The sequence below is a fragment of the Micropterus salmoides genome, unplaced genomic scaffold, assembly GCF_014851395.1.
Source record: "Micropterus salmoides isolate LMB-PRFRI ecotype aquatic unplaced genomic scaffold, ASM1485139v1 Ms_hic_scaffold_1, whole genome shotgun sequence".
NCBI lineage: Eukaryota > Metazoa > Chordata > Actinopteri > Centrarchiformes > Centrarchidae > Micropterus > Micropterus salmoides.
In genome coordinates this window covers 7,253,299-7,277,194 of record NW_024040040.1, presented here as the reverse complement: position 1 = coordinate 7,277,194, position 23,896 = coordinate 7,253,299, and the positions used below count along the sequence as shown (strand labels likewise).

General features: G+C 40.6%; 1 protein-coding gene across 6 annotated transcripts in view; it reads left to right on the top strand.

The window, feature by feature from the left end:
* The window catches only part of LOC119900707 (diacylglycerol kinase zeta-like), a 110,390-nt gene that overhangs the window by 19,944 nt on the left and 66,550 nt on the right, over positions 1–23,896 (top strand). For 2 of the 6 annotated variants that reach the window (XM_038715941.1, XM_038715932.1), the window contains 8 exons: positions 17,535–17,643; positions 18,044–18,139; positions 19,699–19,776; positions 20,100–20,162; positions 21,849–21,905; positions 22,144–22,212; positions 23,004–23,075; positions 23,195–23,311. In XM_038715941.1, the coding sequence (XP_038571869.1) occupies positions 17,535–17,643; positions 18,044–18,139; positions 19,699–19,776; positions 20,100–20,162; positions 21,849–21,905; positions 22,144–22,212; positions 23,004–23,075; positions 23,195–23,311 (661 nt within the window). Of the gene's footprint in view, positions 1–2,055; positions 2,252–13,073; positions 14,290–17,534; positions 17,644–18,043; positions 18,140–19,698; positions 19,777–20,099; positions 20,163–21,848; positions 21,906–22,143; positions 22,213–23,003; positions 23,076–23,194; positions 23,312–23,896 lie in introns of those variants that run through there. The other 4 variants (XM_038715923.1, XM_038715903.1, XM_038715896.1 and 1 more) reach the window with 4 other exon arrangements.

Here is a 23,896-nt window from a genome sequence, read left to right as displayed (position 1 = left end):
AGATGTATATATGGCAGCTCACAGCTGCAGTAACGGCATCTAAGCCTTATCCACACACACACACACACACACACACACACACACACGTTATCCTTCAACACTGGCCAAGTATGGACCTTTTTTTTAAAAAATGTTGATGAAAATGTTGAAAATAAAATAATAAAAAAAAGACTTTTTAGTTCTTTTCACATACTATTACTGCAGATGGGCTTTTAAAATGTTTTTAAATAAGTTGCCAAGAGGAGTCTTGCATGCTTGAGCAATGTCAACACACACCTGGACCTGTGTCTATCCTTCCACCTAGTGTTTGTTAGCTGCAAATAATGTCTTTGTTATTTTCAAAGTTAACTTTAATATTATCTCACATGCCTTCACACCCTCCTACACACGGCTGTAGACCCTCTCTGACACACACAGGGCATTGTGCAATTTCTAGTAAAACAGACATTCAACTGTAAACCATCACACATCACTACGTCTACAGATATTTGATAACACACCAATATCATAAAGCCTCCTGTGGTTTAGTTCACACATTTGGGAAGAATCTGGGTTTTTCCCACAGTCCTATTTCCTGCTGTGAGTCAGCGCTGGATCCGCGTTATATTTGTGTGTGTGTGTGTAACCTTGCCAGTGGGTCACCTAGTCATCATGTGGTCAGGGGACAAGATTCCCACGGCTACAGGGGTCGCAGTTGTCGTGCCAAAAGTAACAGCGATGACAGTCGTGCCTCCAGTTTGGCTAGACACTCCACACGTTCATGGTTGGAAGCAAAGGATTATGGTGCAGCACTAAAGGATCACTTGCGTCGTTTGGAGCCTGTTTAGAAAGCGGAAAATGTTGTGTAGTCTGTGCATGTCGCATTAGTCTGGTAAAACTGTTCTGGTAAAACTGTCTTTGTGTATCAGAGGAGGCTCATTTTCACTATTAATATGACAGATTTATCTGGTTTCTTCTTGAAAATAATCTGGTAAAATAATGCATTTGCTTGTTATGTTCTTGTTTTTGTAAAATTAGCAAGGTCTCCGTGGAAAACTGATTAATTTCACAGTTATTAAAAATAAAAACATGCTGTCATTTCCAAAATGTAATAATGTCATTCAAAAGTGGCGTTAAATGTAATGATGTCAGTTACATATTGCCCACTAATGCTGGGAGGTCAGGCCTGAAATATCCATGCAAAAGTTGTGATACTGTTGACAGTTCTCCACTTTAGCTGCTGAGCACCCAATCTTCATCCCAATCTGCTCCAAATCCAGAAGTCCTGATTCATTTAAGGTGGTAAAAAAATGTTATCATTGGTCTACTGTTCACTATTTATTAGCTGTCAATCATTCACATTAGTGTCAAAATAAAACGATGCATCAGCTGACCAGACAACAGAAGTGTACAGATGCCGGTGTCCAGAAAGCATATTGACCAGATAACGCAACACCTATTTTGGTATTATGCGAGTTAGCTAGCACCAATTCATAACAGTTGAAAGTTATCTCATTGCACTTTTCAAATAGCCTAGAGTAAGTCCAGATCGTAGTTGTATTGGTAGTCTAATATAAGGATTTGCATTTAGCAACAATAAACCTTTTGCTTACTGTTAACCCCCAATATAAAAACAGTGATCCAGGATAAACTGACAAAACATAGAAACTAAAATTGCTTGTTTTGATAAATTTATGTTGTTGTATTTTTTTTTTAAATCATTTACTAGTATTAAACTGAGTATTTTTTCGATTTGAAGATTAACAAAATGGAATTCAGTAAAAAGCAAGCAAGTTATTCATGAAAATAACAAATGTAAAGACAATATTTGCATAAGAAATGTGCATGGACTGTTGGAAATTAAAATTTTGAACAATCCTAATAGAAGAAGGGCATCTGAATCCTTATCTTTCTTAGGCCTAGCTGTTTCCTCTTTCTCTCACTGCACATGATGTGCGTGTGTGTGCGTGTGTGTGCGTGTGTGTGTGTGTAAATTTATCACTGACAGTTTTGCGCTCGGCTTGTCAAGGAAGTAGAAGTTATTTTTGTCCTCACTCAGGCTCCCTCTCTGTCTCTCTAGGCCACACCCCCTCTATCTCTCTCTCTCTTACTTTCTTTCATCACACTGGCGGTCTCTCTCACCCCTCCCTCTCTCTTTCTCTCTCTGCTCTCCCGTCACTGTACAGCCGGATTTAGTGAAAGTAGTCGGCAGATAGACAGATGAGAAAGAGAAGCGGAAGCATGGATGGATAGTTTTCTCCTCTTTTTCCAGGTTGGCTCCTAATTTATTCTTTGTTTTTTAGAATATGAGAATAAAGAATAGTGCATGGGCTTTATTTCACATTCTTAAAATGGTGAACCTAGCAAGGATTAATTTCACATAATGGTAAAACATAACTTGCTGGTTGTTGTGTTGGATTATGAAAAACAACAGTTTAGTCTACAACTGAGTAAAAGTGATACTTAGTGATGTCAGTCAGGATGTTTGTGGGCTGATGCAGTGCTGTGCTCTTCCTAGTTTTCAGTCAACTCAGACATACTGTAAAGGACATGACCAATAAGACGATTATGGATCAAAAACAATCTGGCCAATAAATCGCAATCAATCAATTACAAAATCACAACATTTGGTTTTATTCATGGTGGATGGGTTCTGGCACAAAAGGCCTTATGAGATATTCTTTGTACTTTCTTATTCAAAGTCACTTGTTCTTTATCAAAAACCAAGCCATATACAATATTTAAAGTGGCTTTGATCAATGTTTTTATTATAACAGTGGATCAACTATGGATGTTCTAATGGGACATTTTGTTTCTAATGAACAATGACAATATCACCCAACTTCAGCTCTATGGAGCTTTTAAGCTTCTTTCAACTCAGTGTTTTGGTTTCCTGGCTCGCAACTTTACTGCTTTGGTTCAGTCTTATAGTTTTGTTTCAAGCAGCAGCAGCAGCAGCAGCAGCCGGCAGCTGTAAAACCCACTGTACACAAGCTGTCCAGCACCAAGCTGCACACAGACAAAGTTGGAAACTAGGGCCAAATATATTTCTCAGGGCATAGTGGAGTCCAAAAACAGAAGAGAGTGTACATTGGATTTACCTTTTAGTTGCAAGGCTGTAAGAAGTCCAACGCCAATAAATGTTAATGCACGTATTTGCTGGATGTGTAAATAAGCAACTGTAAGTGCTGCCCCCCCAAAATAAGTATTGCAAGTTCAAACTTTGAACTTGTTGGAAAGTGTTTTTTCCCTGAGAGCCGTTTTCCCTCCTGCTACCAGTCTTTGTGCTAAGCTAGGTTGAAAACGTCCTGGACTTGTCTATGTACTGGATGCACTGAGATGAAACTAATATCCATTTTCTTATCCATCTCCTGCTACAACACTGACTAATCACAGCATACGCTTTAATTTGTATATTTAATTTGAACAACTATGTGTGATCTGAAAGGGGTCGCTTGTAGAGTTCTACACTTGTAATTTTGCTTATTTTGTGAAGGGCAGGTCCCAGGAGGAGAAAAATTATGAGGAGCTGCTGCTCACTTAGTTTATGAAACTTTTTACTTTACTGGCTTGTGCTCTTATGTCATCACTTTAAAGGTGTAACTACCATCAACTCTGGGAATGATAACTGAAACATTGAGCCAATGTTGAGTGAAGGGATATTATTATTTAAGTATTTTTTCTCTTGTTGTGCTTCTAGTGTCTACGTCATTGTTTCATGCATGTTAATGCAGTGGGAACTGTGTACAGTGATCAAGGTTAATGCGATCTGAGCTGCGCTCACTGCTGGGTTCAATGCACTCACTGTGCAAGCCATCAGAAATAAGTGATCAACCATTTATATGGATCGAAAACCTTGGGACAGAAACGTTCCCACACATATGTTATTTAAATAATTCACTTATAGTATAGTAATCAAGTAGTCAGCTTACAGTGTTTATTTGGGGTCTTTCTGTACAAGACAACATATTGAAAAAATATTTTATTTACCGCTTTGGCATTTAAAGCCTGCAGTTTATTTTCTGACCAAGCTGTGGCTTAGTAGCCTATTTGTGCTGCAGCACAATACTTTTTTTTAGGCTAATTATAATTTGAACTACCATAAGCCATACTTTATATGACTATATAGAAGTGTGTTTGATTATACACAGTACAGTAGTTTAGTTTGTACAATCATTTTCGAAACAGTCAATAAAATCAGTAACTAGTTTAGCTGCATGTTTCATTACTTTATGTACATAGAATAAATATACAAATGTAAAAAATAATGTAATAAGCATCCGCTTAGAGTAATCAATATGACCAGGACAGACGTGATCACTGTAACAGGTTTCTGCTGTATTATAATTTTGTTGCGTCTGTCAGATGAGACTGTCCTCATATGTCTTGTTAATGCCTCTGTTGTTGAAAATGTCTGCAAATAGAGGTGCTGGGGATTACGCTGAGCACAGCCACTTAGATGCCTTTGTATGTGGAAATGTGCATGTGTTTGTGTGTATAATTTCCGTCATTAGGCTGTCATTAAAGGTGCTGTTTGGAGTGAAAACGTGTCACCATGCAGACCAACAGGAGAGAGAAAGAGAGAGAGAGAGAGAGAGAGAGAGAGAGCGCCTGTGTGGGCCTGGTGACCAACAAACCAATATTAAAACCAGATGAAACTGAAGGAGACTGACACTGAAGAAGTGTTTTAAAAGTTGACTGTTAACAGTGCTGTGGTTTGAACACTGTAACAGGAGGGCTAGCAGAGGGTGAAGGCTCTCCGGGGCTTATACCAACAGGTACCAAGGCTGACGACTCACTGCAATTTATGCAGCTCTGTTTATCCACGTGTCTAGTCAGCCAAGCTACGGAACACCGGAACGTTGTTGAAAGAGATTTTGGGAATCAAAATCACTGTAGAAGTAAATGGACTGTATTTATGTAGTGTTTTACTACCTTACTGGCCACGTTTTCTTCTCAGTCACCCACTCACTCGCACACACCGATGGCCTATCAGGAGCAACTTGGGGTTCAGCATCTAGCTCAATATCGACACGTGGTCAGGAGAAGCCAGTGGTGCCAGCCCCCCCCAAGTAGGTGTGGAAAAAGCAGGTTGAGGCAGTGGATCACCAGTTGAAATTAGAATAAGTTGATTGCAGAATGGGGCTGATGGCTTTTCTACAGACAGTTTGACGTAAATCATATAGACATATATGATAAGAATCATGTTATCACGTCTGAGCCTTGTAGAAGTGTACAGAGACAAGAACTAGCTCTTGTTGCATTGCTGCAGATGGCTACAAGGCCTGGTCTCACCCCATTAGAGCAAAACCACATTGCTGTAGAACACTCTTTATGTGTATTTGCATGCTGTTCCACCGTTTTTCATGTAAATATTTAACCCAACGCAGCACGGAGCTCTGGATAGTCTCACTTACACACACACTAACAAAACCTCTTTATTTTTTCCGTGAAGGGCACCCAGGCAGTTCACCTGAGCTGGCTGCTCATTCAGCAGAGCTTTTTACACATTTTTTACCTAAGAACACACGTCCAAAATCAACGAAGCTGGTGAGGATGTTTGGGCGTTCAGTGCCATCTCTCGCAAAAAGATGTTTCACAGCTTTAACCCTATGTCTATTATTGTAACCACTAACCTTAATAAAGTAATTTTAACCCAACAGCAGTGTTTCCTTGACCTTAAAAAAGTGCTAATTTGAACTCAAACCACAATCTTCCCTTAACCTAACTGAGGTACTGACAGATGATGTGTAATACGTGTGTGTGTACAACACAATCTCACTCCCAAATTGTTACATATGGACACCTTTTGTGTTGTTTTTTGATGCATTGGGCTCCGTGATCAAGTTAGCAATAATAAATATTGGTTAGACTTTCCAAAATAAAACTAGTGGTTAACGTTGTGAAACATTGCAATTATGTTAGGTTTAGCCAACAAACTACTTGGTTAGGTTTAGGAAAACAACATAGTTTGGGTTAAAATAACTTTGTTACTTACATGACTTAAGTTACATGAGTTAAGTAATGTTGTAACTGACGCTGAGAACTATGATGCTAAAGGGCTTCCTGACGCCACAGGCCATTATGTGACAACTTGGGAGTGAGACCGGGTTGGTGTAGAGGGCAGGGGCAAACAACATATTTTGTCATTTCATTTGGAGGACTTGTGTATAAATACTAAACTTAGAGTACATACCTGCTATCCAGATGATGTCCCCTATCTGTTATGGAGCATCACACATCAAAGCATTGCTCATATGTCCTAATATAGGCAGATGCAGTGCCGTGAGATTTACCGTGCACACTCTCAACAAACCCTTTTGTTTCAACATCCGGGTGGTCTTTCCCATCGAGTCCCTCTTAGGACATGTTGTTACATTATAACTGGTCTTGTTAACAACACTGCATATTAAAGTATATTTGAGTCAGTATAGTGCAAGTAAGCAATACGTGAAGAATATCTGCCGAAATGTGAGAATGTGTTTTCATGTCCTCTCTCAGTTTGCATGACCCAAACTCCCTATCGAGAGTCTAAGTATAGACGTCATCTGTACAGATTGTAAAGCCCCCTGAGGCAAATTTGTGATTTGTCATATGGGGCTATTTGAATAAAAACAACTTGACTTGACAGGGCTGGTGCATTCCAACAGCTCCACCGAATCCAGAAGAGAAACGTGGCCTCTTTTGCTTAAATGTGGAGGACACAACTGGTGTTTCCTTTGCAGGTTATTTTCTTTGCCCCACCTTTGCAGTGACTACTGAAGTGGCTGCTAACAGAAACACGTTCCTCGTGTTGATGATCTTGATTTGTTGTACTCGTGCGGGGGCTGCCTCTGCCGTTTGGACAAAGCTCTTAATAATTTCGCTTCAGGTGTTTCCAATTTAAAAAACTCTCAGAGCACAAAATTGTTGGTCTCTGTCAAAATTACTCCCAAACTTTAGATGGTCAGTGGCAAGCTGTTGTTTTTTTTACCTGCAGCATGTTCGCCAAAAGAATCCCTGGTTACACCGTGTGCAGTGATGAACCAACGCACGTAATGCAAATCAACGTATTTTTGTAATCCATTACGTTGATTATGCCAATGATTTGCCCCGTCCCTACAGATGACCATTTTAGGTTCTCTGTGATGCTGATTTCCTGTTCATCTGCCCCACCGATAACCAACTCCTGATTGAAATGCAGTGTCTGGTCAAACAGCCCAAACAGGAGTGTGTGTCTTCACCTCCTTTTATAAAATCATTGATCAGCTCTTTGGTTTTGCTTGACGTTGAGCTACACTGCACTCGATCGGGGTGATGATGGCGGTTTCTTCCCCAAACTTCACAACAGAGTTCTCTCCATGTCGGGGGATGCGCTCGTGGGTGTACGGCATTAACAGGAGGGGGCTGAGCACACAGCCCTGGGGAGCTCTGGTATTGAGTTGAGGAGGTGTGGCCAGCTATCTGAACTGTCTGGGGAAATTCTTGGGAGTTTGAACACTGGAGTTCAATCCATCAAGTTCAAATATGTACTTTTGTGAAAAGACCTACTGTTTTCCAGAAAGTGACAGTTTTACAGCCAAAGAGTCCATTTTATTACATTTTTACACTCAAATAACAAATAATTTAAGATTCAGGGTCAACAAAACGGGCAAAATAGTTATAAAAGAACAAGAAATGATCAATAAATGAATACACTAATGAGAGGCACGGTGCAGCTCTGTTTGATTTCAGTCTTGCTGCAGCCCTGACTGCATGATTTGTTTCAAGCATCCTTACAGCCACTGCTCTGTCTTTAAAAGGAGTCCTGCTCTCTTCAATAGAAAGTCTCTATTTCTGGAAACAAGAGACAGGAAGATGTTTCCAAATGCAGATTGAAATATCTCTGTTTTCCATTCTCAATTCAGCCATGCAAAGAGCATTAAGCTGCGCTGACATGCAAATAAATACACACTCAGGTGAGTAATGTTTCATTACCGAATACTCTCATCTCTCCCTCACTTCCCCCGGTTATGGTAGGGGATTATTGTTGTAGAAAGCAGCTGTTACATAACAGCAACACACACATGCACAGCGGGGAAAGACACTTAAACATAATAGAGTTGTTTAGAGGCAATGAGAGAGAGGAAGGAGAGAGAGGGAACGATCAGAAAAAACTGTTTTAAATAGTGGGGAAGTAAGTAAGTGTGCACAGACACACACTATATAATACTATACCGTTACTAATATAATACACTACAAATTATATTTTTATTCATTCCCGATTTTTGATATTTGAGAGTTTATGAAAATCTGATAATAAAACAGTAAATCATTCCAACCAGATATGTTATCTTGTAAAAATCTACTTGTCAGGACTCTCTGCTGGGCAACTTTAACACCTTAAACATTTGTTTGAGATTTCTGTCCTGACCGTTCTATAAAAAATGTACAGTATGTACTGTATGTAGAGTATGTTCAGTATGTATTTATGTACTCTCTGCATTTCTCCAGTCAACCTCTTCATGCATCTTGGTTCAGGTAACTTATTTGAAATTAAAAAAGCCAAGAGTAAATGCAACCAACAGGCAATAGGGACTGACTACAATGCAGCTGCTCAGAGAAGTCAGTTAGTGGTCTGTGGAAAAAGCCACATACAAACTTCAGAAACGACTCCAGCTACTTCACCACATATGCTAATACAGCCGTCATAACGTGCTGTGCGTACGAGAATCTGTGACAAGCGGGGTCTGCTGGTTGCTTTATGCATCTTGTCTTACTGAAGAATCGACTGGTTTGCTGGAAACTGGGAAGGTGCAAAAAATATACACTTAATTCCCCGCAACAAATATGGCCGTGACAGTGTGAGTGATGTCGGGAAGTAGGGCTTCCCAGAACATTTAACCACATTTGATAAATATTTGATCTCCGGTTTACTGAAACAAAGTCAATCATACAGCCACTTTTTTGGCTTATATCTTATGAAATTAATCAACTAAAGTACAGTTTTAACAAACGGGGTGAGAGCAGTGGTTGGACAAGTTTGAACTTGGAGTGAAGTGAGGAAGCAAAGACAGAAAGGTAGTTATTCCTTACCACGTGTTTGAAAGTGAATAGAAAATGGAAAGTGCGATGTGACCACAGTTACTAAAGTGAGCTAGCCTTAAGTCCTCAGTGTAATAAAGAAATAATAATAAAATGGCTTTATCTGAAGAAATCATCTCAGAGTATGACTGCCGTTAGCTTTGCTGTGTGGCTTTATGAAAGCCAGTCATCACTGTGATAACCCTTGATCTTTGTGATAGAGCATTAGCACATTGCCTGTGTTAAATGTCAGAGGTGGAATTAAATGAACAGCGGAGGTTTCAGTGTGCTGATGGTTCTCTGTGATGGGACTTCCTGTTAGACTGTATGTCGGTTTCAGTAACGGTTCTCAGCTGCACATGCTTTTGTCCTGCGTTGTTCTCATTTAACGTCTCGTGTTGCATGCTGTTCTATTCTGCTGCCATACACTCAAACAGCACTGATATCACGCTACGTGTCCCGTTCTCTTAGCTATGGTATCTGTCGTAGGTCAGTTTGTGGCGGTGTGGTCTGCTGTGTGGGCTTTTCTCAGTCATTCTGTTTCTTGTAAGTTCAGCGGTAAAGCTAGAAACAAATATGGAGCAGGCCTTCCCACTATTTTAACCACATAGAGAAACAGCTGAATGTCAGCTTAAAACATGATCAATGGAAACATTCTGTGACTTTTCAAATGTTTACCATTCATCATGTTTACCATAAATTTTGCTCTGCAGGAGGAAACGCAACAGAAAAAGAGTTGGATGGTTTCACAGTCCACGACTGTCCATCGTGGGAGAGGATGACAGACACGGTTACAGTTAGCATTTGACTAAGAAACCAAAACGCACTCACGCAGCATGCACGCACCACGAAATCTAGACACCCACACCGGCGAATAGTGACAGTTAACAGGAGCAGCCTGTTGTGAGGTGAGTGATAGGAGCAATTTTAAATGAACCTAAACACTGCAGAGATTTCAGAGAAGCTGGAAGGTTTTTCCAGTCTGTAGGAGCCTTATTATGAAATCCAGTAATTTCAGGTGGACTTTTTGAAACATGAAGAAGGAGACGATCTAAGAGAAAAATTTACATCTGCAGGATTAGTAGCTCCTGTAACTGGAAATTAATACATCTGAAAATTGAAACGTTTCTAATATGAAAGCTTCCTTTCTTTAGACTCTCTTTTTCCGTTCCCCCTAGCGAACACTCAAGGTCAGCAGTGTCAAGGCTGGTTGCGACGGTCTGTAGGCACACATTTCTGCTCACTGAAGATGTTGTCTCTAGTGCAGCAAGAGGTGACTGCATTGTCCCGTTGAGGAAAAGTTACTCACTCTACTGGCTGTTACAGTTATGGCTGCTGAAGTGGCTAACAGGCAGTCAGCACTGTCACATTATATTTAGACACTAAATCCTGCTGCTGTCTCGTCTCGTTTGTGCTTCTTGTGCTCTGCCTTCGATGTTATCTAGTTCAGTATTGTTTAGACTGACTAAACCTGTTGCTTACGACTGTCCCAACAATGTTGTTTTTGCGCACGTCTACCAAAAATGTATGTTTATATACCTTGTGTGTGCTTGTGCTTGATGTTGACCAACTGTTCTTGTTTTTATCTTTGTAGTTGTTTCTTTTTGCATTAGTATAATGAGCTTTTATTGTACTGGTGTAAATCTGTATGTATTATTTATAGCTTCATCCTTTTTTGTTGTGACCACCAGTCCAGGGACAGCAGAAGTAAAACAGCTGATTCTGGCAATTGATACATTTATTTATGTATTTATAGCGTGCAATTTCCCTGCTCAATAAACCTGAAACAAATGAATAAAAATACAAAAGCACTGCAGAAATATACTTAACATGCATGGCAGAAACTCCCAAGACATCTTATTCAGCCAGTAACTTCAGTAAAATAATTTACAGTTTTATTAATCTATGCATCTCTTAATCCATGCAAAATCAATGGATAACGCTGCTCTGTAGTTAAATCTGTGGCCTTGGTCTAATGTGCTGTGTACTTTAAGATGGTGTGGTCGGTTCTCTATTTAACTTTAGCTCAGAGATCTGCTAGCAACAGCATAAATTAATACTTTCTGACTCAACTAATTCTGGACACCAAATACCTCCGGGCTAAAAATGACAGATATATACTTCTCAATTCAGTTTTATTTATATAGTGCCAGTTCATAACAAAAGTTATCTCATTGCACTTTTCCTACAAAGAAGGTCTAGACCTTAGTCTTTGTAATATTATTTACAGAGACACAACAATGCCCATCAACAGCAAAGACTCCGCGACACAGGCAAGAAAAATCTTGAGCCTTGAGCAGAACCGTGACTCAGGGTGGGCGGGCCTTCTGCCTCGACAGGTTGGGGGGAGGAGAGAGAGGGAGAGAGAGAGAAATATACACTATAAGAAAAGAAAAACACCTTTTAAGCCTGGGTAAATGAAGAGAAATGGAGCGTGTCCCTGGCTAAACCCGGAACATTTATGGGCCTTTTTGCCCCGATAGTCACAGAAAGAGCTAAATCAGGAACTAAAAGTTAGTTCAGTGCATTTGTATTTGCATTGCCACTGCCTATCATGAAATCTTTATATTTGCTCTCTTCCTGCTTTGTACTGCAACTACTGCACACCATTTTCCCTTTGAATAAATAAAGTTCCATCTTCTGTATATATAATGGTGATGAGACACAACACAGAGTCCTCAGTTTGTTTTTTTTGTGTTTATAGATTACTGTTGTGCGACTGTGTTGTCAGATAAATGTTGGAAAGGAGAGGTGCCGAGGTGAAAAGCAAGATTAAAAGCACCAGAAGGGCAAGAAATCTGAAATTATGATTATCGGCAGAGTATTATTCTTTATAGTTTTAGCACATAACGACATTCAAATGCTCATTAGGTTAGGTTTCGGTTTCATCTTTCTTGCTTCCTCATCTCTCTATATTTCACGCAGTCTTTAGCTCATTAGGAAGTCAACTCATGTCTGGATATCCGCCTGTCAAAAAGTGACATTGTGTCAAGATGAGTAAATCCAGTCTAATTGATTCCTACTGACCTGCAGCATTAATTGAGTTTTTTGGAATATGGGGGGGTCATCTTATAAAGCTGTGTTGTCAACATGTTAGTGAACAGTTGCCTACTTACACATTCAGTAGCCAAAAAGCAACGTTAGCTTTTCTTTGGAGGGTGTTTGTGTCCGCCTGATGGATGTCTCGAGGAAGTCCTGAGAATAATATCTGGCTCTTTAGCTTCAGTAAAGGCTCCATTATGTCTCCTAAGTAGTCTCAGATTTTGTCTGTCTCCGGTAGAATACAGCAGGTTTATCCGAGCTCTTCTTTGTTGAAAAAAGTTTATTAAGACTGAACCAAAAATGGTAAATAAAAGCAAAACTATGAGTTAAATAAGGTTAAAGCTACATCACATGACATTTAATTAATTGCTAATGCAGCATCGCCTGTAAGTTTTTCACATTCAGTTTGAATGTATGCAGGTGCATTATATAGGTTGTATTTGAAACCGAATTGACTAAATCGCACAAAAGGAAGCAGAATTGCCTGTGTGTGACTCAAACTTCAACACACATTTTTGGGAGCTATTGGTTTCCATTAAGAAATGGTTTGAGAAGGTTGAAAGCTCTGAAAAAGCTAGTGAGTGGACCATTTGAGTAGAAATAATTTGTCTGTGTTCTGTCCAGGTATCTTGGTTATTAATGAGGATTGGCTCCAATGTCTGTGTACATACAGGACAAAAGTCACAGTATGCCGCAATGACACTACACGAGTGACACTAATCACTGTAAAACAACAAGTAAATGAATCAACCACACTGTGAATGTTGAGGGAATCAATGAAGGGGCCACCGGTTGATACCAGTTTTGATGACTTGAGTGACTTTAAACCAGGCAGCACTGCATCAGGGATCAATTGATCTGAATTAAACAGCTGTTAAAATTATTAAACATGGTAACAATTGACCTGTTTTAGTGTTTATTAATGATTTATTCCCTGGAGGGAACTACTTATGTTGATGTCATTATAGGGAACAGATTTAATTAACAGAAAAGCCTATTTGCCCCTCCAGCAGCTCTAAAGGAAGATTGGAGAGCGGGAGAGGAGCTGGACTATGATCTTATTCTGGTTTTTTATTGATACCATCTCCCGTCGCATGGATATTAAAACATCATGTAAACCAGTATCTGACCTGAAACCCGTAGCTTGGTGTCAGAGAAGACAGGGAAAATGTGCTATGTTCTTCACCCATGTCTTATCAGATGCCACAGATAATTGTTAGCACCTTCCATTTGGCACTGTACGAGTAACGGGATGGATTTGTTCTTCCAACGCCATTTCTGCCGCCGCCAAAAGAGACAGAAGCATCCTGCTGCAGTGCATCAGTCGGGTCCTGCTGTTCAGAGCAGTAAAGCCAGGAGGCGCTCTAGTGTCGGTCTGCCCTCAGTAGCATTATTACAGTCCAGACGCTCCTCCGTTGGTTTACCTCCAGTACCTGACCAACGTAGGCGCCCCAGTATTGGCTTACTGGTGGCCAGTGGACAGAAGCGACAGTCAATTATAGAGCTAGGATTAACAAACTCAGTGGGAGAGTCTGGAAGAGGAGGTGAGAGAGCAGATATAGCCATCAAGAGAGGAAGAAGGGGATCTCCATATAAACCTCACCATGCTCATGGAGCTCCTGGCACCGCCCCCTGCATACACCGCGGGCTGGCGGTGCGATACCGCCGTCCTTCTAAAGTAAAATCCATTGAACCTCATTTACTTGGATCCTCCATGTTACTCGCGAGTGTAGTCCAGATGGGCAGAGGAGGTAAAGAGAAGGAAGAGGATGAACCTGATGGCTCCCTGTGTTCCTACTCTGAGTCAGATGGAGAGGAAGCGAGTGATGAAGACGTGGAGAACAGAACAAAAAATGCAACAGCTCAGATGCACTTAACCCAGGCGGTCGTTCTGGAAAACATCGCACACCGCCCCTTGCTCCGCCCTCCTCGCTGTCTGAGACGAAACTCCTCCCACCTCCTTCCAGCAGACTCTGTGTTTCGGAGCAGTGAATCAGGTTACGGAGTATTTGGTCGATATAATCGACGAAGGTCAGGTCAAGGTCACTGTGCTTTAATTAATCCAATCCAGACTTCCACGACCAGCCCCAGTCTGAGCTCTGAGCCTGACACAGATGTGGCCTCAACTGGGTCTACGATCCATAAAAGCTTTTCATCACCACTGGGGGGACCAGAGGGAAGCATGTACTATGATCCTTATCTGGAAACATGGGAGAACTTCCTGTCGTATGTAACACACACACACATTCACACACACACACACACACACGCAGGATAACACAGCGTATTTGTTCTTGTACTGGTTTTGCATTTGTATGCAAGTATTTATAAAATTCATGGCTACCAAATAGACACTTTCTGCATCATTTGGCGTGAAATGTTCCTGCAACGCGTGCAGTATTCATTTAGTAATGACGTCTGGCTAGATGTTCTGACAGTGTCTGTTCTAAGTCTTCAGTCGGGATGGGATTCTCATCAGCTGCTCCTTGTATCCTTTGGTCCTGAGTGCTGCTCCAAAGTTTCATACTTAGGACACAGGATGGCAGTTACATTACAATGAAATTTAACACTCGGGTTATATCACAGTTTGAACGCATATCCATTCTTTCCCTCTTTACTTATGGGCTCGTTGCTTCTCAGATAAAGTGTGTAGATCTTTTACGTTAAGGGCGAATTTTTCGTCGAAGCGTGCCATTTTAGTTGAACCAGTGGGAATCCAGTGCTCACATTTTGCTGTTGTTTAAAATGTGTGAAACTTTAGAAAAGGCTATAAAACACTTTCTGTGCAGTAGTTTGAACAGACTGTATTTGCACTTTGTCAGTCAGGATGGGAGCAAGTTTGCTGGTAAAGGTGGCAATCTCAGTGCTTAAATTCACCATGCGGATCACATGAAATTGCAGTATTTTACTAAAATACGTTGTGCATTCCAGACTTTTTGTCCTCATGTCTGTGTTTGGCTTCCACTGTCCAAAGACATACAGCTTTGGTAACTGAATTGCTCAGAAGTGTAAATGTGAATGGTGTCAGCACCGTGATAGGCCCATCGCCTGTCCAGGCACACCCTGCCTCTCACCCACTGTGAGCTGGGATGTGTCACAGCTCGAAATATTTTCAGAAAGAATGGATAGAAAATGTCACTGTTGCGCTCTGTCGCCCAGGTTTATTTAGACATGTCTTGTGTTGGCCTGTCACAAATGATTGCTTGATCGCAGCTATTTGAGCTGACCGCAATCATTTTGCATGGATTCTACAATCAGGGGAATTTTAAGCCAATGCTAAAAACGTTGCAACAACATAGGTCGTTTCATCAGCTGGGTTGAGACAAATGAACGATCTACCTGAGCGTGAAGTTCCCATGTGCTAGACTGTACTGCTGTTGGGTTTTTTAGTTTCAGCTCAGGAGACAGAGCCAAATCTGTCGTGTGATATTCACTACATATGATTTAAAAGCGGTTCCATCATCTATATGTCTCAAACTCTCACCTGAAGCGAGTGTAAAACCTTTTTCTAACAAAGTGTTGGAGGTTTTATTGAATTTGTCGCTTCCATCCAGCTTTTCTAATTTAATAATTCTCATAAAAATGCTTAGATGGAATAGATGGCTTTGCATTTCCCTGTTGCATATTAACTTTTGAAAATAAAATCAAGTGTGCTTCTACATTAATTAACACTTTTGAACAAATTACTTTGTTATGATTGGTAGGCCATCAAGCGGGAAGCTTCCGGTCTACAATATGAAGCTGATGCGGAAGTCCCTGAAACCTGCATTCTATTGAAAATCCAGCAGGGGGCAACTCTTCTGGTTGCAAAAAGAAGTCCGGCTCCATTAGAAATAATGGGAAAATGACCCTACTTCTCAGCTGAATAATTACCCAAGTAAACACTTTCCTGATGGGTTTATGGTCTCGGTCGCTAGTTTCAAGTCTTCTTCAATACAAAATGATGTTCATTTAGTAAATTATGGTCCCATTTATTTTAAAATAGACCACAAAGCAGAGTACGTTTCAGGGCGGGATTATCTATGATTGACAAGTCGTTACCATGGCGACCTGTCAATCAGGCTAGGGCCGACTCGTACCCTCGGCACTAAGCAAGCTAGCGAGCTCCGCACACGGCTGTGAGCTCCGCCTTTTCGTCACTTCCGGGCACTTCCTGGTTGCAAAAACTCAACGCGGCGCTCTATCGGCCAAACTCGAGGCTTCAAAACGGAAGTCCACAAACCAACGGGTGACGTCACGATGACTACGTCCATTTCTTTTATACAGTCTATGAGGCCTACACAACAGTTTCAGAACAAGCATGATTATATTGTTGAATTTATTAAATTAAAGCAATGCAAATGTACATTACGCACCAGGAATTTACCCACCATATATTTGGTACTGAACTTTTTTTGTTTGTGTTGACCACGGCCCGGGCCTTTATTTGAGAGTGGTTTTTACTTGACTTCCGGCTTTTATTTGAGTAAACATGGTATTAGGCTTATATTAAACAGTAGCATGAAATGCACAGAAGAATACTTAATATTTGTATTAATTTATTAGTCAACTGAAATGTCACGATTATGACAGGGCTAGCTTTGTGAAGTAGTGATGATGGAAAGGTGACACACTCTGCACACTGTGATATGTACAGCTGTATAATGTAAAATGTGTCACTCATTAGGTACGATAATGAAGTGCAGAGATAGCAAATGAATCAAATTCATAATTTTGATTCAGTTTTCATGCTTTTATTTTGAAGGCCCAAACTAGATGACACTTTTTTGTGGTTGTCAATATGTGTTGGCAGTCTGAATTAAGGATTAACGCAATCATTTTAACATTTGAAGTGTCCAGCGGGGATGACGGTGAGACCACAGTTATGTTTAAGCGGCTCAAAACATGCATACAGATATCCAAACTCTTCCATCCAGCTGAGGCACCATTCCCAAGAAATCAGAGCTACACAGACATATTCAGATTGAGCATCACATTTACACGATAACATTTTTCAAACTTCTGCGGGATTCCCACGTGGTGTCAAAAAAAGAAACCAGCAGTATGCTTCTGCAACTGAGATATTTTTACTGTAAGTGCTACACATCCCGAAATGTGAATTTGAATCTCTAATTTTTCATTTGTTTATTTTGAATTTGAATGTATTGACATGAGACGACAACCTTTAAAAGGCACGAATGACCTTTACAAAAGGAAACCACAGTTCAGTTGGTGTTAAATTCTTCTTGAATATACTTGATGTGCTGATCTCATAGTGGTGTGATGTTTGAGTAGGAACAGTTAACAATGTTTGTAGAATTTTTTAAATATTAGGAATTGCTTTGTTTCAGATATTAAACTGTTTTCAGTTTCATTTTACTCAGAAACACTTAAATCTCGGTTATGTTTGGAAATTTTAGATTTACATTAAAATATTTTCTTGCCTCTTTGAATTGTACTGTTAAGAAGTTTCTGTCTCTCTGTGTTTCCAGGAAAGCGATAGCTAAGTCTGGCCTGAACGATCTGCCCAGTCAGCCCAGTACATCATCTCTGACCAGGACTGACCCAGAAGCAAACATCTGCAGTACTGTGGATTGGACTGTGAGTCTCGGTATCAGTATGACACAACAGGGCTTCGAGAAGACACACACAAATGTTATCCATGCTTTACTTTGCCTCGTACCTATAGGGCAGCTCTGAAATCGCTACAAAGCTGATGCTGAAATTTTAAGAACAAATTCATGTGCAAGGATCTGTACAGATAAACATATGAGTCAACCTTGACTGGCACAACCTTTCATCAGTGATTTACCTTCAGTGGTTTCACAAAGATTTTACACTCTTTAAACAAACACTATCTATACCTCATCCGCAACCTATCAATTATAAATGCCAAAGTGATGCATCATCATTTTAGGTGTGACAGTGAATCAGGTTTAAAGGTGAATTTTACTCGGTTTGTGTCCCCCTGTGACCCTTCGCTGTATGTTTGTCTCTGTAGGAGGCAGCTGTGTATGGAGATCATATCTGGTTTGAGACCAATGTGTCTGGAGACTACTGCTATGTGGGAGAACAACACTGTATTGCCAGAGCGCTGGTTAGTAGCACCCTCTGATAAGCCCTCCTGTTCTTCTCCTCCCTCTCTTCTCTCTCCCTCTTTGTGTTCTCAGCAACACTATTTTCTACATGTTCATATGCAGCTATCTTGATTTAGCAAAGTGTGTTAGGGGAAAGCATCAGTTCCCCATTCGTTATGTTTTTCTTCAGTTTATCAGACTGAACGTTTATACCTACATTTTTGCGTCTCATGTATGTTTACACAGCTTCACCTGCCAACATTTCTCAGTCACATGGTCCTTAAATAGCCGCATTAACTAAACAACTTGTGAAAAAGGGCCTGTTCGTCCAAATCACATCCAAATGAAAATGGAGGTGAATGTAATTTTGTTTGTGGTGGTCACAGCATTAAAAAATTCATCAGCAACATCTCTTTACAGAATCTTAGTATAGGAGAAGGGGGTAAGAGGAAGAGGAAGAAGCAGCCCGACACTATATCCACACAGATATACAAAAACAGTAAAGGTGGTAGTGGTAAAAAGAGAAAATTAATAATAGTTCTAAGAAAAATGTACCTCTAGTCTAGCGCTGTCTTGATCTGTGTGACTTTGATGGTTTTTAACACTTCAGAACACCAAAGTCACACTATAAAAAAAAACGGAAACACCAAAGTCACACAATTCCTCAACAAACTAACCGACCGAGGCAGTCAGAGACCAGCAAGCCCCGTGTTCTGTGAGGTTAAATTACTGTTTTTGTCAATGCAGTCTGATGGCTTGGATGAGAGAGATATAGTGACTGTTTCTGGTTAAAAAATAGGTTTATCTCCGGAGGGATCCTTTCCATAATGTTGTCAGACACTTTACACTTTAGAGGACAAACTTTGACAAGGCGCTATTGCCCGCAAGGACTATGTTGCGGCCTTGTTTTGCTGCTGCTGATTGCAGCGTGCTCACTCAATACTGGACCAGTTTTAAAAAAACTGTGTACCTGGCTGCAAGGAAATGGCATGATTCAGCAAAAAAAGGCTGGATAACTAAAACAAACCATGAACTGGCTCAGTCTGCGCTGCATTTTCCCTTTTTTGTATGATGTCAAAGTCAATGGGACATCTCTAAGTGCTCTGGGAGATCTGTGACAGTGACTCCTATGTATAGGGTAATCCTCTGTGATCTGCACATTTACTAAAATATAATTTTGCACAGGGATGCACCACCATCGTCCTGTCACGTTATATTTTTACTCCGGTCGGCTCATATCAAGGTCAAACACAGGGCCAGCCTGTCACATCACACTCCCTCAAAGTTGCCATTTGTCATCCGCTATCATGTCATATCATTTCAACGCATCTGCTTTCAGCTAAGAGCATTTCACTGTTTGCAGTACAGGGCTGACCCCTAGTGGTCAGAGATGACATTACTGCCTCATATTCAGTCAAAGATCCCTCCCCGCTGCTGAGGATCATAAAACAAATGACAGTTATTCAGAATAAGGAGTTTCCCCTTGTTCCTTGTTACTGTGATTTTATGTCTGGGTTTTTTTCTCTCCATTTTTCAAAACAGATCATGTTCTCCCCTCTTTTTCACCCCCTAATTCTAGCAAAGGTCTGCCAGTCGAAGGAAGTGTGCTGCCTGTAAGATAGTTGCCCACACCATGTGCATAGAACAACTGGAAAAGGTAATTTCTCTATCTCGTCTATTCCGATATTTTTACCAAGCAGACTGAAACACGGAACTTGTCCTGGTAGCCGGAGAGGTGCCAGCTCACCTCCTGGCTCCTGAAGGCACCAAGCCTCTAAGCAGCCCCATCATTCTGACACCTCTACACAATTAATACACAATCTATAGGTACTGTTTGTGAGTATATGAGTGTATTTTGGGCCTGTGTGTGTCTTTATTTGTTTCACTTAACTCTTCATTTTCATTTGTGAAGCACAGGACAGCACTTCAGAAAGAAACCGAACAGGGTGTTTTTAACTGTCCCTCCTGTCTAACCTGCAGTTTCCCAGCTCTAGAGCCATTCTGTTGGATTCCACCCTGCCACTCAGTGACCCCAACTTTAGAGTGAGATACACAAAGCTCCTTCTTTCTCTCCTCTCTCCCCGCCTGCGATCCCTCACTCTGAAAGAAACCCACAGACCAAAGGTGGTGTCTGGACCTCACTTCGATCAATTCATAAAGACACCAGAGCGCAACATGATATCAGTGTTTCCCTCAGCTTGAGAATTTATTTGGAGCAAGAAGTAAACAAAAAGTCTTTGTTGGTGGGGGCAAATGAATGTGGGGCTGCTGCCCAAATAAAAACACTACAGTGTATGGGAAACACAGATAGAGCATGTATTGTGTTTGTGGTTTGTGGATAATCCACTTTTCAAACGAATGAGTGAATAAATGGATTTGAAATATAATCCAGGTCAGACACACCCTCTGAAAACTTTCGCCTTTGGTCTTGCATCATTATAAAAGGTGTCGTTTTCATTTCCTTAAATCACAAAGAATCTTCTGTCTAAATCTAATTAATCTAACAGGTTTAAAGGGTTTGGCTTTGTTGATTTCAAAGGGTAAGGAGACCTCCGGGAGGTCACTTTCTGAAACTGGCGGTGGAGGGAACAGCACAGAGGGATCAGGACCGGTCACAAGCACGTCCTACTTTCTTTATCAGCAGATAGACTTTAAACTTTTAACTGAAAGCTATTGTGAAACTGTAAAAACAGCATTGGTATACACATTCAATGATAGTGTTTACAAATTAGTTTATCTGTAAACAAGGATTTTGTCTTTTTCCATGGCAAAGAACAAACTTTCATGTTTATAGCTGATTTATTTTGATTTATTTTTTGATTTCACGTGGTCACGACCTGTTCAATTCTTAAACCAGCATTTGATTTGAAGTTTCTTTACATTGCTAAGTAGAAAATACTCAATATACATAATGACAGTATGACACATACTGCACTGTATCACTGTAGTGAAACCACAGTACAGCTTCCACTGAGTGAAATATTCATGGACGGACAAATGGTTTGTACATCATTTTGTACACATTATACACACATAAATGATCTCTTTGGAAGCTTTCAGATATTTTCTGTGGATTAGAACAACATGAGTCTGTTTATGATGATAATAGTCACACACCCCATCACCGATGGCACAGTTTTGGGTGCGGTTTCTTGCTCAAGGAGCAGGGGTCTACGTCCTGAGCCACAGTCGTCTTTAAGAATAGTATAATTACTAATCATGTGAAACTAATGACTAACATACATTTATCATTATGACAATGTGGATACCACTGACGTCTGTGATGTGCAAGGCTGAACCACCACGTGAAGAAACAAACTATCATCTGTCATCAAAATGAACCAGAACAATTAAACAAAACAGCTTGGTTGACCCAACAGTGTTCAGCCTGGCAACCACAGTGTCCGGTGGTGTCCCTACTCTGCAGGGTGACCCTGGTTTTTCTTTTCTGTGGACATTTCACTTTGGGGAATCATGGTGCCTCCCATGGATGTGGAGCCCACTTTCACTGCTTCTTTCTCCTAAAACGAGTTCTACCTGCCAACCTGATCATTGGAAATCATTCCAATCATGGCTCTACAGATGTGTTCATGTCAGCTGACAGCTGTCTGTTCAGGAGGTCCATGCTTTTCCCCTCTAACCTTTCACAGTACCCAGTGTACTATAGTTTGGGAAAGCCCAGTTATCATCTAAGTGTTCACACCTCTCTTCCTCTCGACTCTCCTCCAGATTAACTTCAGGTGTAAACCATCGTTCAGAGAATCAGCCTCTAGGAACATTCGAGAGGTGAGTTGTGGAAGTTTCTCTCTACTTATTGTTGTTGGGGGTCCAGGCAGTGCTGCTGCTGGGGCTGTTTTACAATCACTCTAACAGGGAAACCTCAGAAACTACAAGAGCTACAGCAACAATCCTCACTTTGTCTTCACCTTGAATCATATTTTTACGTGGTTCATGGATGCACTGTAATATTAAGTTAGGTGTTTGAATTTGAAAATAACAAATTTTGTCATTTGTGTGTGTTCAGCCCATTGTGGCACGTCATCACTGGGTGCATCGGAGACGGCAAGAAGGCAAATGTAAACAATGTGGGAAGGTGGGTGGTACTTCTGGTATTATTTTTATGTTGATTATGTTTACTCATTATAACTTGAGTTCTTTAACATTAGTACATCGTGTTGTAGTACTTCAGACCGGTCTTAAGACCACTTTTTGATGGTCTTGATCTTGTCTCGGACTCGACCGCATTTGTACTCGGTCTTGTCTCGGTCTCGGACATTGAGGACTCGGTATTTTATTTCAAGACCAGTGAAGACCATAACTTTGGGAAAATATCAATAAATTGCTTTTGCATTGTCTGATTTATTTGTTAACTTACTAACTTTCATTGGATGTAAAACTCTTGCTTCAAATGCAACCAATAACCCTAATTAAAAATGTGTTGTTACCATTAACGTCACCCCTCCCCGCGATGGTAAGCATGGAAAAACAGTGTTGAATAAAGATGCTTATGTTGATTTCAGCTCTTAGTGTTTGTATGTGGGCGTTTTTATGGGAATGTGGATCTTTCAGATCAATTTGAGAAGTGCCTATGATCTCGTTCCACATTACATTGTATGTCATGTAATGTGGGGAACTGGTCTAGGTCTTGACTCGGTCTCGCCTCCCTTGGTCTCAGCCCTTTAAGGTTTTGGTCTTCGGTCTTGACTTGGTCTCGGTTTGGGCGGTCTTGACTACAACACTATTAGTCCAGTAAAAACACTTTCTCTCTTACAAGTTGTTTGAGTAACCTTTTAACTATATAAAATAAATGAAACTGATAGTTTAAATACTTTTTTTAAGTAGCAGTGAAGCGCAAGATCCTTTCTGTTTCTTTTTTCTGTGCAGGGTTTCCAGCAGAAGTTTTCTTTCCACAGTAAAGAGATTGTGGCCATCAGCTGCTCCTGGTGCAAACAGGCTGTGAGTATGTTTGAAAAAGGGACATTTGACTTGACTTAAGATGCACTACCACAAAATGATATTCTTTCTATTCTACAGATCTCAATAAACACATATATTTACTGTATTTCCCTCTTTAGTATCACAACAAGGTGTCCTGCTTCATGCTGCAGCAAATTGAGGAGGCTTGTCCAATTGGCGCTCACGCTGCCCTTATAGTTCCACCCACATGGATCATTCGGGTTCGACGCCATCAGGTAACACTGCTTTTAGTCACTCTTAACTAAGAGTGTTTGTTTTTATTGGGGTCAGAGACAACCACTAACCCTAACCCTACCCTCTACAGTACCTGTCTCATTATGCACGCACGAGTGTGTTTTACAAACACTGTACACGAGACTGTACATGCCTGTTCATGTATGGGACCTTTAGAGCAGAAAACATGATTGACTGTCCTTCATCCCATTTGCATTTATACTTAACTTACATCCACCCACCCACTGTAAGCAATGGAAAGTGTAAACAACAAAAGCTAAACATTTCAAGTGCAGAAAACAATGCAAGACTCCACATCATTACAGCCTCGACCGCTAACATACAAAAGTCATGCTCGGTTGGCCGTCGGGCCGCAACTCTACATCACCATTATCTTAATATGCTGCACAGTGTGAATCAAGATATACTGAGCTACTCTGTCTCCAACACAGATGTATTATGTTAATAATGAATGCGGATGTGTTGATGTTAATAATATACTATTACTTCAACTTTTCTTTTAATGAGGGGAAACACTTTTTCCTTTTATTGTGAGAACATCTTCCTCCCTGCTCTTCCTGAAATCA